Consider the following 18303-nt stretch of genomic DNA (forward strand, 5'->3'; position numbering starts at 1 on the left):
GGAAGGGTCGTTCACTGTTCGGTGTTGGACGAAGGACAGGATTCAGTCATCGGTCCTTACAAAGATAGACAAAGTGTCAGCAGTGCGATATATCAATCACCTGGGGAGCACCAGGTCTTGTGTCCTCGCAGAGATGGCAAAGGAATTCTGGAATTTCTGTCTTGAGAATCAGGTCTCCGTCACGGCGGAGTATCAGCCGTCCGAACCAGGTAGCAGACTGGCATTCTCGGCGCCTCAAAGATTCCAGCATATGGAAGCTGGATCTTTGGGTCTTTCACAGATTGGCCGACAAATGGGGCCAGTTCTCCATCAACCTATTTGCATCCCACCTCGATCACCAGTTGCCATGGTTCTTCAGTTGGAGGCCAGATCCCCAGGTGAAGGCGACGGATGCGTTCCTCCAGGTTTGGATTCTGGAGAAAGGCTATGCTTTTCCTCCCTTCTCGATGATCACTCAGGCATTGGCTGAGGTCCGCAGACAGCAGAAAGAAGTAGCCATGATTACACCCATATGGAATTCTCAAGTGTGGTATCTAGTTCTGCTGGAACTTTCATGCAATTCTCTAATCGGACTCCCCATTTCCTCACATTCTGATGAGTCTGGACTTCGAACCGCCACCATATGGTGGAGGAGGGCTCGCTGTCGCTTATGGCATGGTGGATTATAGGCAACACTGGAAGCTCCCAGGACTATCGCACCATGCTGAGTTCCTCCTCTCCAAAGCCTAGGCCGATGGTACTATCAAGCGTTACCGTTCAACCTGGACAAAATGGGGATGTTGGTGTTTGCAACGGAATGTGGATCCCGTGGGCACTGATGTCGTGCAAGTACTGAATTTCTTTTCCAGTCTTGCAGAATAAGGTCCTGCATATCCATCAATTAACGCCTTACGCTTGGCAATCTCAGTGGCACATGCCATTGTAGACAGGGCCCCGGTGGGTAAACACCCCTTTGTCTGCAGACTAATTCGTGGATTCGGCTCTCCCTTCCCTCCGATCCACACGATGCAGCACTTTGGGATGTGAATTTAGCCCTCAATCTTTTCTTGTCATGGCAACCAAATCGGGTTTTTTTCTCTGAAAGAGCTCTCAGCCAATTTGGCCATGTTTCTTTGACTGGTATCTTGTTGAGTGTCCGATGTTCAGGCTTTGGACATAACAGACCTTTTATTCTCCCCTGACAGGGTGGTTTTTTCACAGTCAGTAGACCTACTAAGCCTAATAGTCACACAATTTCTTATCCAGCATTTGCAGGGTCTCCCAAGCTCTTTGTGGTGCAATGTCTTAAGACGTATGAGCAAATGACTGACGAGGTGTGACCTCCTGGGGATAAACAACTCCTCATTCTTCTGAGAAATCCTTATAAGGTGGTTTCCTCCTGAATCAAAGACCATGGGGTCCGTTGGGTGATGCAAGAAGATGACATAGATACCACAAAGTTTGAGCCACATTTGACCTGGGGAGCAATGACTTCAAAAGCCATTTGGGTGCACGTCTTGAGCATCTCATGCGTGCTTCAGACTGGTCTTCGGAGACTACGTTCAACAGATTCTATTTTAAGCCAGTGGTGCATGTAGCCCAGTTGTTGGTGAGTAAGCTTCCAGTCCTGATATAGAATGAAAAGTTGTCTAGCTTAAGTGAAGATAAGTTTCAATTCCATTAAAGACACGGAGGCGAGGCTTATCCCACCCGGTGCTCAACGAAACGCAATCCATTCCCGATCTGGAGTAATTAGTTTGATTTTGCATTATGACTAATTATTGTGTCAATGCTCTGTGCCTGACATGTTGTAATGTTGATTGTGCCATTATAAAGAAGTGGTTTTCTATACGCAGTGTTGAAGTTTTCAAAATTGATAATCCTTGACTACAAAGGTGGCAAACTGGTCACTGTCACTACATATCTTTGCAGGGAATGATGGATCAAAACAAGAGGCATGAAATGAACAGTTAGTGATTCGTGCGAAGAAAGAGGGAGAATGAGCAGCAACATAGGACAATATTGGGACCTGTTTGCAGAGACTGAGAAAAGACTTAGAAACTTTGTTGTGTCTCTGGGGTTTGTGGGTAAAGTAGTTTTATGATGTTTTAATTGCTGCTGTTTCGTGGATTTAAATATTACAGCGAAGAAGGAAAGCATAATCCTCACTTCGATGTCCTTAATAGAATTGAAATGTACCTTCACTTAAGTGAGGTACATTTTCATGATCATCATAAATGCTTTTAAATATAAACTTTCTTTCAATGTTTCTGTGTGCTGTTTAGTCCAGGGACAACACTTGCAGGTAATTGTGCAATAAAAATAAATACGTATTAAGTAGCAGTTTTTAAAATGCTGGTCGGCTTTTTCCACCTGTTTTGCTTCAGCTTAAAAACAATTATTCTTAGGATGAAGGTCTTTCTCCACTGAATGGCCCTCAAACATCAAGTAAAAGCAACCAATGCATCTGTATGATCTGCCTTGTTTTGACGTTAAAGACCTCATACTGGATTTAAAATGTGTGTGGCTTATTCTAACTTTTGTAGTTGCTTAGGAATCTTTCACTCATTTTTCTCTTTTTCAAAACTGCTTTTGGTGCCGTCTGCTATATAGTTTTTGTATTTAATATTTGGTATAATCTGTGTATGTCGCTCTCTTTTGGATGTTTAGTAAATTAATAGAAATACATGTAAGTAGCTTTCCTTAGTTACACCTGTTCAAATCTCATACATGATATTCATATTTATTTAATTGAAATGCTTGTCATGGAGATCTATCTATATGGAATATATACATCATATGACAGACTGTATCCATCCTTACTAAAAAAATATTCTCTTAATAGGTTAAACGAGAGGCAAAGCCTGGAAGTAAAGCAAAGAAATCTCAGGGCCCTGTACATATTACTGCAGGAAATGACCCGATTCCGATAGGAGAGGAGGAGGAAGACGAACTTGACCAGGAGACATTCAGCACCGTAAGTTTGTCAGCTCAGTGATTGAAGGTGGATGAGATGAAATAGAAATTGGGTGTTTGCTTTGCGGCACAGTGCCTGTGTATTACATCACCATTTGAGTGAATTGATATCTAACGTGTGTGTCAGTGGTGGGATGTCCAGGTAGTGAGGCCAAGTGACCTTCACCACATCCTAAATTCCTCTGAAATGTAGGAATTGGCCCTGTCCAAGGCCAATATTCTCCTCTGCCTGCTCGTAAGTGATGAATGTCTTGTTGGGAAAGAGATCGGCAAGAACATCACATCCACCCTCCCTCCAAGGTTGAAACACATGTATTTCCCCATATCTATGAAGGGGGCCAGAATCCAGATAGGGAGCTCCCTGTGGAAGGGTGTCCTTGTTAAGACCTTCTCAACAAACCGCTGCCATTTCGCGGCTGTATGCCGTACAATATAAGGAAGTGACGTGTCCTACCCCCTGCCCTGCATCAGAGCTTCTTGCAGCGTCTGAGTATCTACCCTCCCGGAGAGGAGGCGTTTCTCCCAATTATCCGCGCCGGAAAACCAGCGTGCCGAAAGTTGTAGCTGCGCGCATAATAATACAGGTCGAAGTGTGGAGCTTCCAGACTGCCCTCCTCATAGCTACAAATAATAGTGTTGAGAGATACCCTACTGCGTCGGCCCGCCTAAAGCAGAGATGTAAGTAGGTGCTGAGTTTTAAAAATTTGTGGCGACAACGGACATAGTGAGTTCTGAAGTACGTACCGCGTCCTAGGAAGCATCCACATCTTAGAGATGCCTAACCTGCCCATCAATGAAAGTGGGAGGGTATTCCAAAATGACACCGACTGCTGCAACGAAGCGATTGTACGGTCTACATTCTGGGCTATCACCTGTGCATCCGTTGGGGCCACCTGTATCCCAAGGTAGAAGAACCCTTGCCGCGCCCTCCGCAGCCCGAGGCCTTGGAGGTCCTCCGGGGGCACTGAAGCGAGCCCCGCCAGCGGGAAGATCAGGGACTTACTACGATTAAGTCGTAATACAAAGACCTCCCCAAACCGATCTAGCTGGGGTAGCAGTGCCGGCAGGGCATCCAGAGGAGAGGCCAAATAAAACAAGGCGTCGTCAGCATACAGGGAGATAATATGCCTCATGTTCCCTTCTCTAATTTCCCATTCTTCCATAGTGGTCCAGACCCAGACCGCAAAGGCTCTATGGCCAAGGTGAACAATAAGGGCAAAAGAGGACACCCCTGGCATGCACCCCTTCCCAATTGCCACTCTTCTGACCTCGCGCCCCCTAGTTTTACTTTAGCGCCGGGAGCCGTATAGAGGATGCAAATCCATCGACAAAAGTTAGGGCCCAACCCCACAGGGCGTAGGACCTCAAGAAGGTATCCCCAGTCCAGCGTGTCGAACGCCTTGGCGAGGTCAATAGATACTAATACCAAGTGTTCTTCCCGATCCCGCACCTCATGTGGAATGTGATTCAGCCATCGCAAATTCATAGCCGTGTTACGTCCTGCTATGAAGCCACAGTGGTCCTCATGGACCAAGTAAGTCATGTACGGCGCTAATCGAGAGGCCAAGAGTTTGCAAAGGATTTTAACATCTGTGTTTATCATCGTGATCGGACGATACGATGAGGGCTCATGGGTGTCCCCACCCGGTTTTAGAATCACACATATTTCCCCCTGTGTCATACTCCTGAGGAGATCTCTGCGCTCAAATGCCTCAAGATAAACCTGCAACAAGAGTCGTGGAAATGTACCCACGAACGCCTGATAAAATTCAGGGGGGGACCCATCATTCCCCGGAGATTTGGCTCGTGGTAGGTATGGCGGATTGTACCTCACCCAGCGTTAGCGGCTCATCAAGTTCCTTCTGTGCCTGCTCAGGTATGGATTGTACGGTCAGGTCACGGAGGTAAGGGAGATAGGAGGCCTCGCTAATTGAGGGGTCTGCGGTATAAACCAACTCGAGATGGGACTTAAGGACCCGTAGTAGTCCCACCTCGGAGTGCACCAAGTTTCCCATGGGCTCCCGAAGAGCCACGATCGCGGCAGGGGCGCATTCCCGGCGGAGAATCCAGGCCAAAAGGCGGCCCGATTTATATCCTTCTCTATGAAGGCGTTGTCTATACTGTGTGAGGGTGTATTTGTCGAGCCTGTCCCAAATGTCATGAATGCGTTCCCGAATGCCATGTTCCCCCTCCCTCTCCATTGTGTCAGGTGCCTCTGAGGTCTGTACCTCCAAGAGGTGGCGTTCCTCCTGCTGCAGCTCTTGCTGGAGCTGTTTTCGAACCCCACAGATGAGGCTTATGCATGCTCCTCTCACCACCGCTTTCAGGGCTTCCCATTTCGTGGCCTGTGACAAATCCGACCCGCCCCAGTTCAAGTCTACATAGTCAGTTATGATTGTTTCTAGGTGATGTTTCCCTACCTGGTCCTCGAGGATCTCCACCGGCAACCTCCAAGTGCACGGGCGATGCAGCGGTCCCCCCCAGCTAACCACACATGCTACAGGGGAGTGATCAGATAGGAATCGCACCTGGTGGGTCACTGTGAGAAAGTGGCTCTGTATATACTGTTCCCAAATAGGTACAGTGTGTACAGAGTCCACAGTCCCCAGAGGTTTGGCAGAGGCTAAAGTTATATATAACCTTACTCTCTAAAGTGGTAGCTTGGTCGAGCAGTAAGGCAGTATCAGAGGACAATGTAAAGCATTTGTTGTACACACTCAGTCAGGAAATGGTCTCACACACTCAATAACTGAACTCTAGGCCAATGGTTTATATAAAAAATATATTTCTGTTTTATTTTAGAACCAACAATAGGTATTAAAATATACTTTCTCAGGATGAGAGGCTTTAGTTGAATACTTTTGCAATATGCAATTGACTTTTGTAAATAGTTACAGACTGTTGCAAAAGGCAACACAATAATACATTGAGCTCAATGGAAGTTTTAAGTTATTTGCAATAGATTACTTTCAGGATTACTCTTGTAACTCCAGGACTGGATCCTAGATTCAGTCCTGGGACAGTTCTTAGAAACAAGTGATAAAAGTCGACTTAGTTACTGTTGTGATTTTTAGGCAATATTTTGCTATTTTAAAAGTTGACACTTAGAAGAAATTTCATAGAAAAACAGTCAATGATTTCCTATGGGAGAAAATTCAAGTTGCAGGTATAGAGTGTTCTCGTTACTTTTGTAATCCAGTACTGGGCTCCTGGACTCAGTACTGGGACCTCTATCTAAAACAGGTAAGTCATTACGTTTTCACAGTTGGTACGATTTTTAAAGAATATTTGTAGTTTGCAAAAATCGACACTTAGAAGAAATTTCACAGAAAAACAGTCAATGATTTCCTATGGAAGAAAATTGGGTTAATGGTAAGTACGGTTGTGAGTATTTTTCAGGGTCAGTGCTGGGCACCATGATCCAGCACTGGGATCTCTCCTAATAGCAGGTGAGTATTTTCGTTTTCGTTACTCGGTTGATTTTAGGTGAATATTTTAAGTTTTAGAAACTCCACACTTAAAATGGAAGAAAAGTGAGTTATGTTTTTTTGGGTAAGTAATCGACTGGCAGAGTTAAGCTTCTGGGCACAGACTCAGGGGTCTCCCAGGTGCAGGTAAGTACAGTTGTTACACCCTCAGCGGCACAGGGGCAGCCGGGTGCAGAGTGAGTTAGGCCCAATGTTATCCTATGGGAGGCAGGGGGGCCTTGGTTGGTGGCTGCTGACTAGCAGGCCACGCGGCTGTGGGAGCTGGGCTCCTAGTCACTTGCTCAGGGCAAATTGGGAAGTAGATAGGTGTAAAGGTTACACTGCGAGGGCCACACGGGCGGCTGGGTGCAGGGTGCTTTTGAGCGTTTAGACGCTCATTGGATTTCAATGGGAAAGCTCCTGGTTGAACAAAGGCTGCAAGCTTGGGGACGAAGGTTCTTCAGGTGCCACCACCACTTCGAGAGGTAAGTTGGGTAGTTGGAGGATAGGTAGGTACCCAGGAGTTGGGCACAGGGGGCCGCAGGGCGCCGGGTGCAGGGGTGCCTTTTGGTGTCAGGAAATCTTACCCTTAATCTTGATCGCGTTTGGGGGGGGGGACCTGGTTCTGAGGCTGCAGGCGTCAGGAGCGTCGAGGTGAGTCCTTGGGGGCCGGATTCTGGGTCACAGTCACCGGGGGACGTCCTCGGGGTCTTTGTTCACTCCAGCACAGGCCAGGCTTGGCGGGTGCAGAGTGTGCAGGGTTCACGGTTCCGGGCTGGTGCCAGTGGTTAGAAGCTGGTTTTGAGCAGAGCCTCTGCTCATGGAGCCCCAGGTGCTTGGAGCCAAAAGGTATCCAGGTCCTCCGGGGTTTGTGAGGTTGCTGGCCACAAGAGGTGCCGGTATGTAGCAGGAGAAGGTTCGAGGGTCGACAGGCCAGTAGGGCTGGGGCCAAAGCAGTTGGTGTCTTCCTCTTAGCAGCTGCACGGCAGGTCTTCTTTCTTCTTGTTCGGAGGAGGGTTTAGATTAAAGACAGGAAGAAAATGTCACTCAAGCAGGTGCGCAATTAATATTACACATGTGACAAATACATACGGTGCTGACAGGTCAGGGGAAAACAAACCCAAAACAACCCCTGCGAGTGTGTCGGTGAGGACCCACACTGTAGCGATAAGAACAAAGTCCTGTGCACACGTTTCAGGGTTGCGTGGTTCCAGTGTAGGAACCGTTAATCAAGTGTTCTTTGTGTAACAAGAAATATGAGAGTTGACATCAAGCGAATCTTTCTGAAGATGTTTATGTATCAAACAATCAAATACAGAAATGAAAACCAGCCGACACGTGTTTCGTCACAACACGATACAATTGTGACTCTTCAGGGCTGTAGATGGCAATCTTGGAGCAAGTGTCGCAGTCCCGGTGAAAATTCCAAACCGGTGCGGACAAGGGTACATCGGAAAGTATGGACCAAAGGGAAGGGAAGGGTCGTCCTTCCTACGTGTTCCAGAGGTAGTCTGGAAACACAAAACGGACGTGCAAGTCCGTACGAACAGGAGACCTTGGCTCCCGCATGAACGCGAATAGTATTCATGCGTTCATAGGGGGTCGGACACGTCACTTCCTTATATTGTACGGCACACAGCCGCGAAATGGCAGCGGTTTGTTGAGAAGGTCTTAACAAGGACACCCTCCAACAGGGAGCTCCCTATCTGGATTCTGGCCCCCTTCATAGATATGGGGAAATACATGTCTTTTCAACCTTGGAGGGAGGGTGGATGTGATGTTCTTGCCGATCTCTTTCCCAACGAGACATTCATCACTTACGAGCAGGCAGAGGAGAATATTGGCCTTGGACAGGGCCAATTCCTACATTTCAGAGGAATTTAGGATGTGGTGAAGGTCACCTGGCCTCACTACCTGGACATCCCACCACTGACACACATGTTAGATATCATACTCTCCTGCGGTGCCGGCCGCAAATTGATTTCACTCTTGTACAAAGTGATGAAACAGGATTCAACCCCCACGGTACGGCCGTCTCTGGCGGCCTGGGAAAGGGACCTTGCAATCCATCTAGAGGATGCACAATTGGCATGCATAGGTTCCCTCACACGCTCAGTGTCATGCAACGCCAGGTTTAAGTTAACGCATTTCAACTTCCTACACCGAACCTATTTAACCCCGGTGTCCCTAAACATATCTCTATTGACAGGGGAGATAGCTGCCCTAGATGTGCTGCGGAGAAGGCGGGTTTCTTACACTTGGCATGGGATTGTCGAATAGTCCGGCAGATCTGGACAGAGGTGGTGGGACGGTTTGTATCAGCCACTAGCCTTCGGATGATGCCTGAACCCTTGTATTGTTTGTTGGCGCTGGTCCGGAAGCCTAAGAAAAAGAAATTCCCATATAAGCTTTTTCAATTAATGCTGGTGCTCGCCAGGTGCAGGGTAGCTATAACTTGGATAGGGCAAAGGGCCCCAGAGGTGCCCATCTGGCTCAGACGTTCGTAAATGGTCCCTAGCTGAAGAGGTCCACATTAAACTTACCAGAAGGGATGAGAAGTTGCAAGAAGATCTACTACTTTGGCGTGACATGTGTCATTCTGGGTTGGCAGAGGGGGGATCCTCTTCGCAAGAGGCAACCAACAGCGAGGAGGGGAGTGAGTTGGATATTGCCGGGGGTCCAATCATGATGGGAGGCAGGAGAGTTGACCCTAGTAATGTATACAGTGGACTTTAGTAATGTACCCAGATTCTTCCCTCACTGTGATATTATTGTAAATGATTTTCTTTTTTCCCCACTGTACATTTCCCTCCCGGATGCCACCTTTTTCCCTATAAGCCATTGATAATGTCAATGATATGCCTACATATACGGATTGGATGCCAAATGCTTCTTTCTTTGTATTTGTAATTTGTAAATTCAAAAAATAAAGTTTATAAAAAAAAAAAATCCTTGAGATAGCCCCGGGCTAACCGGCCAATTAAGGGGCGAAACACGTGTCGGCTGATTCGGCATTTGATCTTCTGTGAAACATGCCATATATCAATCAATCAATCAGGGGTTTATAAAGCACGCAACTCACCCGTGAGGGTCTCAAGGCACGGGGTGCAGCTCCGGATCAGTTGGATAGCCAGGTCTTGAGGCTCTTCCTGAAGGTGTGCAGAGTGGGGGAGCGTTTGATTTTGACTGGGAGTTCGTTCCAGGTTTTTGCTGCGACTTAGGAGAAGGCTCTTTTGCCTGCTCTGGTTCTGCGGATGCGCGGGGTCTTTACCAAGGCGTGGTCGGCGGAGCGGACGTTGCTTTTGGGTATGTGGAAGGAGACTCTTTCGTTCTGGTATTTGGGTCCGATGTTGTGGAGGGATTTGTAGGCGTGGGTGAGTTGCTTGAAGGTTACTCTCTACTTGATGGAGAGCCAGTGGAGGTCTCGTAGGTTCTGGGTCATGTGCCCATGTCAATGGGTTCAGAGGACGAGTCTGGCTGCGGTGTTCTGGATGGTTTGGAGCTTGTGTAGCAGGCTTTTGTTGATTCCGGCGTAGAGAGTGTTGCCGTAGTCCAGTCTGCTGGTTATGAGTGCGTGGGTGATGGTCTTTCTGCATTCAGGGGGGATCCACTTGAAGGTCTTGCGGAGGATGGTAGGAAGTTGAAGCAGGTGGAGTCAACGGTGTTGATCTGGCGGATCATGATGAGAGAGGAGTCTAGAATTATGCTGAGGTTTCTGGCATGGTCTGATGGAGTGGTGGGTTTCCAAGGGTGGAAGGCCACCAGGTGTTGTCCCAGGCGGTGGAGGAGGGTCCAAGGACGAGGACCTCTGTCTTCTCCGAGTTGAGCTTAAGGCAGCTGTAGTTCATCCAGGCTGTGACGTCTTTCATTCCTACCTGGAAGCTGAGTCTGGTGTCTTTGGGGTTATTCGTGAGGGAGAGGATGAGCTGGGTGTTGTCGGTGTAGGATACTATGCTGAGCCCATGCTGTCCAACGATGGCGGCGAGGGGGGGCCATGTAGATGTTGAAGAGCGTGTGCCTGAGCGAGGATCCTTGGGGTACTCCGCAGTAGATTTATATGTTGAAACTGATTAATATTTTCCGATGGTGAAAAATAAAAAAGAAGGATAATATACGAGAAGCATCACTCATATTCTTTATAGCAGAAAATATCTGCACTGAGGAACAAGAAAAGATCCTAAATTCACAGGATAACACACTCACTCTTCTTTCACAGACTTTGCCTCTCAATCCCACTCTAGGGTCAGCCATTACTTTGGTTCGACTCCTACCCCGACAACCCATACTGCACTAAGACCAACACTGTGTCCCTGAGCGTCGTTGCTGGAAGTGGTGCCACCAGTGCCAGAGGAGGAGCCGGTAGTCCTTTTGGCCTAAGAAGCAAATCTGCTGCAATAGTGACTGACTTCACACCCCGCTCAACCCATAGTTTATTTAGATTCAGAGACGCTTTCTCTCAATTATAGGTGCCCTGAACAATACGATAATGTTGGTGACACCTCCCAATTATACAGCGATGGTAATCTCTTTTTGATCCTGCAAGAAGCCAGTGGTCTTAAGGTTTCAACTGACACTGGTTTCCACTCTAACTGAAGAGTCTTCCTCCTTCGCTATGGTCATACAGGTGGCAGCAGAAGTTTTAGACCTACAACTATTGACTGCGATAGTGCAGCCAGGGCTGAGCTCACATAAACCCCTTCTGCCTTTTAATGAGTCTTTAACGGACACACTGTTGGGCACCTGGGCAAAACCAGGTTCTTGCCCATCAGCCCAAGAGAACCTGCTTTTCTCTTGCAGCACCCAACATTGGAGAGCGTGGTAGTAGCCTCCACCAGCAAGCTCAACCCTAAAATATTTCCGACCACCCTGCCTGATTGTCAAACCCATGTTCTCCTTAGCCATGCTCTCCATCAGGTCTGTTAATGTCTAGTTGCCTCCTCATACGATATTAGAATGCGTTCTGGGACATGTTAGCCAACATGTTGCAGGCAGTCTCGGACGAACATTGAACCAACCTACAACAAATAATACAGGATGGTTAGGAAGCAGCGAAATACATCATCCGCTCGGGCCTGGACACCAGCGAGTGCTGGAGTAGGGCATTTGGTATCTGCATTGTGCTTCAGCTGCAGGCTTGGATTCTCTGTCCTGGTTTTCCTAGTGATGTCCAACAGTCCCTAATGGACATACTGTTCAATGGCACCCATCTTTTTGGAGACTAGGCGGACTGATCTCTGGAATGATTTAAGCAGAGATAAGCAATAGCACCCTCCCTACGTGGCAGTTCCCCCAACAATTTTGCCCTTTCAAAGCTTTGAAAGAAGGTTATAGCAGAGGCTCTTGCCAGGGTTTGCCTCAGCAACAGCAGATCATTCCGGCCTTTCGAGGCAGAGGTTGGTGATCAGGGTAACAGCCTCTAGGCCCAAAGGGGCAACAATCTAACTAGTCTCTGCAGCTGCCAAGAAACCACTTCAAGTAGCCTCACCTGCGCACAACCACCCACTAGGAAGTTGGATTACCTAATACCTCCTCGGGTGGCAGAGGATCACTAGATAGGTAAGTACTCCACATTATTCAGAACAGATACGCCCCCCCTTCCTCTCCACCTCCCCAAACATGCCTCCTACACCACAACAACGTCCAGATAACCTAGGGTGACCAGAATTTTAAATCCAAAAACCGGAACATTTTAAGGAAATAGAAGGAGAACTACAATTTTACATCAAGAATGACAGCGCTCCTCAGCAGAGAATTTACAGATTAGGCAGTTAGAACATACATAAAAAGCAATTTTTTAAACCCAGTAGCTTGCCTGATAATTAAGTTGTTTTCTTGAAACAACTGATAACTTTCCCTACTTTGTAAACATTAAAAAGCACCTGCTGACGTTTTGAGTCGAACCTCTCTAAAAACCGGGACAGGAGCTACACTCCCTGAAATCTGCCGGGACAGCTGGTGAAAAACTGGGACCGTCCGGGCAAATCCGAGGTGCCTGGTCACCCTAAGATAACCCCCTGTCTATTCTGCGAGGGGAGGTGCAGAGTCACTTGGCGGCATCAGAAGTTTGGACTAGTTTTAACTCCTATTACTTTATGGTGCCAAAGATGGAGACCTCCAGCCAACCTCGATCTTTACCATCTGAGCTTCTGCATCATGAAGGGCACGTTCAAAGACCTCACCCTGGCCCAAGTGCGGTCTCCTCTGGATCCAGGAGACTTGATGATAGCGGTGGAATTGCAGGATGCCTATTTTCACATCCATATACTACAGGTGCTACCTGAGGTTCTGGGTAGGCCACAAGCACTTTCCGTTCTCAGTGCTCACCTTCTACATGACAAATACCCCTTGGATTTTCACAAAAGTGATGAAAGTGGTTGCTGGCCATTTTCGTAGATTGAGGAAACCAGCCTTCCCATGCCTCAACAACAGTTGCTGAAGGCAAGCTCAGCCTCAGAAAGGTGTAGGCCACCAGATGATGGCCAACCTGTTGAATTCACTGGTATTGTCGTAGAGGCCCCCCTTCATTGTAGCCATCCTGGACACAATGCTCGCATAAGCGTTCCATCCGCCTAAACGAGTTCTGGACATTTGAGTTATGATCCCAATGTTTCAACCTTTGACCTCAGTGAGTGTGGCTCTGATGCTACTTTGCCTCTTGCCCTCCTGCATCCTGCTTGTGGACCACGCCAGATGGCACATGCAGGCACTGCAGTGGTATCTGAAGTCTCAGTGGGTTCAGCACCAAGGAAAACTTTCAGATTCTATCCAGTTTGTAGGAGAAGACTATAAAAGTTCTGCAGTGGTGACTGCTGTACCTCAACTGGATCTGTGGCAAACCCCTATACCAGCCAGAACTAATGGTTGTGATAGATGCATCAGTGTTTGGTTGGGAAGGTCTTCTGGGAGTTGTGGGGATCGGAGGACTCTGGTCTCTCACAGAACCCCCCCCCCCCCCCCCCCCCATCAACCTATTTGAGTTGTGAGTGATTCTCTTGCCATTAAAAGCATGGGGGAACTAGTCAGGTTCTTATGGACAACGCCACTTCCATGTGATATTGCAACAAACAGGGCGGAGTGGAGATATGGGGTTTGTGCCAGCAGGTAGAGTCCATACGATTGAGGAAATATGTATTCAGCAGTGTAACATCAAATCTGTCAACTTCTATTATAGCAGTGCAACATTCACAAGAAAGAGGAAAAAAAACCACAAACATAGCGAACCTATAATCGTTAGCTCGTGACAGTAAACCTTTGTGCTATGTCCATTATAATTAGGGTTCCCGGTTTTATGGTATTTATTTTTTTGCCATTTCCGTCTGTATTTATCCACATTTATTTTTGCCATAAGTAAAAGACGATGCTACAGCTAGTATTTTTCCACATTTATTTAAATTGACAATGCACACATGCGCTCACTTAACCCCTTCAGTGCCCGCCCCTTTCCCCGCCCAGTGCCGGCCGTTGCATTAGCGGGCGGGGTCTATGACGAGCTGGACTCGTCATGGGCACAGCGCCACCGCGGCCCATGACGAGTCCAGCTCGTCATGGGCACTGAAGGGGTTAAACTAGCGATTTGTTGTGGCTTTAGCAGTGCTTTAATGGTCCGGTACTGAGTAATTTGAAAAGAAGAGTACCTGTGCTTCTCAGTTCTGCTATCAAAACACTTAAGGATAGAGTACAAGCACTTATCAGGAGCAAACATGTGCCAGCGCTTCTGTATTTCCATCTAAAGCCAGCTATAAATCTGCCTTCAAATGTCTATGGTTTTCACACAGAAAGTACGTAACGTTACCTATATTGGTGGTGGTGTGTTTATGTGTAGATAGACAGACAGATAGATAGATCCCAAGCTACACGCCACGTGCCCTGAAAGTTACTATCTTAGTCTAAGGTTCACCAACTGAAAATAGATCTAGGGTGATCCCAGCGAGCAGAATAAATTGTCTCTTATTCCACTCCATCCATGTTTTCTCACACCCACAGCAAAGTTCGAAGGGCATGAACATATGAAGCTGTGCCAAAAAATTATCATTCTCAACCACCGACAGAATGCTGTGTGAAATTGGTATTCCACAGCAGATGGCCATTTTTTGACAAATTAAACAGTCATATTTTGTAGATGGCAGAAGAACTGCATTTGATCTGCCTCATGAAATGCTTCATCACACCAAGCTTTCCTTTCAAATTTAAAATATAGACAGAACTCCTCGGGTGAAAAAATTACCTGATGCTGGTTAACAGAACAGATGCCCTATCCAAGGTCACCAGGCTGAAATAGAACAACCTCCTAGTATCTAGTATCAAAATAGATTGAAAAGAAAAGGCATAATTTTTTAGTATTCGGGTCAAAGGCTGTGGGATTTCATCAAGTGAAGTAAAACGGCACCACTCCTGATTAAATGGAAAAAAATAAAGAAATGCAAAATGCCTCTCTCACCGTGATTAAGGTAAAATGATCGCGTTGACTTCCTAAAGTCGTTTTCCTTGTGTATTTACATTTTAAGTGACGATGATAACTGAATGTTTTTGCGTCAGAATAATTGCAGAACAGGCCAAACAGCAGCAGCAGTTGTTTTGTGGCACGCTGTGTTTTAATTGTCTATAAAATGTGTCCGTCTTTTGTCGTCAAGTCGAGGGTGCCATCCTGTTTACTCTTCATAAAACGGTAGTTAAGAAAACGTTTTACAGACTTGCAGCTTTCGATACTCAATACGAGGTACTACGCTTTCCTGTGCACAGAAGCCATCTTGTCACGTGCCCTTTGCAACAAAAAGATTTATATATGAGCTGGTATAAAAGGGAGCATACAAATACAGTGCAGAGACTGTCGGAATTTGCTCCTGTCAACAAATGCAATAAATAGATGAAAACTAGAAAACAAGTTCAGAGTTTGAAGAGCTTCCCTTCAGCTCTATTTATCTGCTGTCACGATTTTATTATTAAAATCTCACCGGCTTAAGACTGGCTCGATAAGAAAATAGAAGACCTGCACACCTGAGGTTTACCTGTGCAAGACATATTTTCTACTGAAAGCAATACTCCAGAGCCCCTGACATTTCGCCTTACTTCTGTACGCCCTTGAGTACAATTTTCTTGTAGTTTAAAAAAGCTGAGTGCCAGGATGCGCTGCTGCAGCACTGTGAATTTAAGTGCTTAAAACGTGCACTGTGTGGGGCCTGCGACAGGAGGAGTCAGGGGCGTTGGGGGAGGCTACGGCATGGGGTGAAAGAACAATAAAGCCTCATTAACAAGTATAAGGTCTTTCAAAAGACCTGTGAAGTACTCTGGTGTGGCTGTGTGTGTGCCCGGGAAGGAATTTCCAGGAGCAGGAAGGGGGCCTGGAGAGAACTATGGATTCGAGCATGGCAGCGCGGCAAAGTTTTCTAGTATTTTGCCGTTTCTAAATATAAATACAGACAAAGGATATATAGATTTCCGTCTGTATTTATATGTAAAAATGCGTAAAAACTGAAAACCGGGAGCCCTAATTATAATGTTCCATAGACTGTTCCCCTCGAGCCAGCTTGTGTATGTCCTGGTCAAGTGTACAGTTGTCCTCCCCCGGATTCTGTTAATTTCAAAACCTCCAATTCTGAAATTCAGGGGGGGGGGGGGGGCTCCAGATAGAGACCTCTATAGTCCGCCCATCTTTTCCAAATTTTCGGGCGTTTCTGTGTGCAACCCCTTGCCATGAATATAGGATGATCCTGCAAAAATCAAGGCCTGCTGTTTTAGCTATGTCCCTTTTTGCCAAGCCTATGAACAATAAATGCCTTTTATTACGATTGCAGCCTATTTCTTCTGTGATGTGCAGTATGACGAACTTTGGCGATATGGGTATATCCCACCCCAACACCTCTGAAAGGCAGTTCATGACTCCCCTCCAGAATTTAATCAGTGCAGTGCATTGCCAAATTGTGTGTATGAATGTACCTTCCGCACCGCCACAGCGCAGGCAGGTAGGGGAAGGTATCGGTCCCGCCCTCCCCTACTTTACTGTGTCTAGTAAAATAAGCACAGTGTAAAAACTTGAACAGGATAAGCCTTAGTCGAGAAGCTATTGCAGCGCCCTGCAGGAATTCTAACGCGTCCGTCCAGTCGTCGTTATCAAGGGGGCCGAGGTCTGTCTGCCATGTCTCCCAGAATGAGTCTAACGCGGTGGGAAGATTTGTCACCAGGGACTGGTATATCTTTGTAATTTTATGTTCCCCCAAATCTCCCACGAATACCTTGGCATCTATTGGGTTAAACTCTGTCAGGGACTCCAAGTGAGTAATATATGGTGACAGTGCGTGGCGAAATTGATTATATTTATAAAATTGTGAGTGTGGCATATCGAATTCCTTCCTAAGATCCTGAAAGGATTTCAGGGTGGTCCCCCGCATAACAGTCCCAGAGTAGAAACGCTGATGGGGTCCCAACCTCGGAAACCCGACAAGGTGGTGGACAACCGAGGTAGGCCACTCTGACACACGGGCGTCTCTCCCATCAGCCGGCCCCACCACCCCAATCTGTGCAATGATTGTTTCCACACCTCGAATACCACACGTGTGGCTGGCGGTAGGAGTCAAAGCTCCCTTCGTTCATGTAGGATAAATTGAGGTAGAGTGTCGCCCATCAGCCACCATTCTAAGCAATGTGCCGGGTCACTTCTATTTCCGTACCACCATTCATTCAGGACAGAGAAATGGGAAGCTTAATAGTTTAATTGGATATCAGGAGTCGCTATCCACCCATAGTACGTTGACTGAAAGTAGGTTTTCAGCATGACTCTAGGGGTTTGATCAGCACAGAGGAAGCAAATCAACCCTGAATTAATCTGCCGGAACCAAGCGGGTGGGATCGGAAAGGGCTGATTTTGCAGTAAAATCCTCTTAAAGATGGCAGATCTCCCGAAAATAGAAAGAGGCAGGCGCGCCCACATCTTCATCTTGGCCTGTGTTTGTGTCCAAATGGGTGTAATGTTTTTATCCCGGGATATACATTGGTATGAAGACAGATAGATCCAAAGGTATTTAAACACTGTTGTGGCTATTGTTCCCATCTCAGTCGCACCACGGACTGGCCAAAGTATCGATTTGCGGGTGTTCATTTATAGTCCAGAGGTTTCCCCGAATATTTGCGTTATATCTGTATTTAACAAACGAATATACAAAATTTACCAGGGCCCAATGTTTAAGCGTTGTAGGAGGGCAAATAAATACATCCTGCCCAGTGAATCAAATGCCCTGTCTATGTCGGCCAGTAACAGTGCTGCCGGGCCATCTAAATGTTCAATTGCTGCAATGGCATTGTGAGCACGCCGGATGTTATGGCGAGTTGCACGATGGGGAATAAATCCTGCCTGGTCCGGATGTTCTTAATCCACCATATATGGTAAAATATGATTTGCCAGGGCTTTGACCAGTAGTTTGGCCTCAACATTTAGCAGCGATATGGGGTGATATGATGTATGTTGATCAGGAGGCCTGCCGGATATGGGAAACACCATAATTTCAGTGTGTCGCCAGTTTGGTGGGAGTCTTCCCTCCTTAAGGGCAGCATTTACTACAGCAAGGTAGTAGGTGCCGAGCTGGGGCTGGAAAATCTTATAAAAGTTGCACTGGAAGCCGTTAGGGCCAGGTGCTTCATCTGTACCTAAATCCGCAAGGGCTGCACCCAGTTCCTCAACCATCAGGGGGGCATCTAGTTCTACGTACGCCGAGTCAGTTAGAGTCTTAAGGGGTAGGTCATCAAGAAAGCTCTGTATTGTGGGTTCTGGCAGAACGTCTCTGGGAGTGTATAATTCAGGATAGTAGGCTGTGAAGCTGGATGCGATTTGGACTGGGTCAGTGAGTATTTGGCTGCCGCACCCGGAATACCAGGCGTAGCTGGTGGGTGA

General features: G+C 47.0%; 1 protein-coding gene across 2 annotated transcripts in view; it reads left to right on the forward strand.

The window, feature by feature from the left end:
* Positions 1-18303, forward strand: part of CHD2 (chromodomain helicase DNA binding protein 2) — a 1941047-nt gene that overhangs the window by 1606493 nt on the left and 316251 nt on the right. For both annotated transcript variants that reach the window (XM_085644496.1, XM_085644497.1), the window contains one exon: positions 2825-2956. In XM_085644496.1, coding sequence (XP_085500622.1) covers positions 2825-2956 — 132 coding nt within the window. The remainder of the gene's footprint in view (positions 1-2824; positions 2957-18303) is intronic.

This window comes from Triturus cristatus, chromosome 3_1 (assembly GCF_964204655.1).
Source record: "Triturus cristatus chromosome 3_1, aTriCri1.1, whole genome shotgun sequence".
Taxonomy (NCBI): Eukaryota; Metazoa; Chordata; class Amphibia; order Caudata; family Salamandridae; genus Triturus; species Triturus cristatus.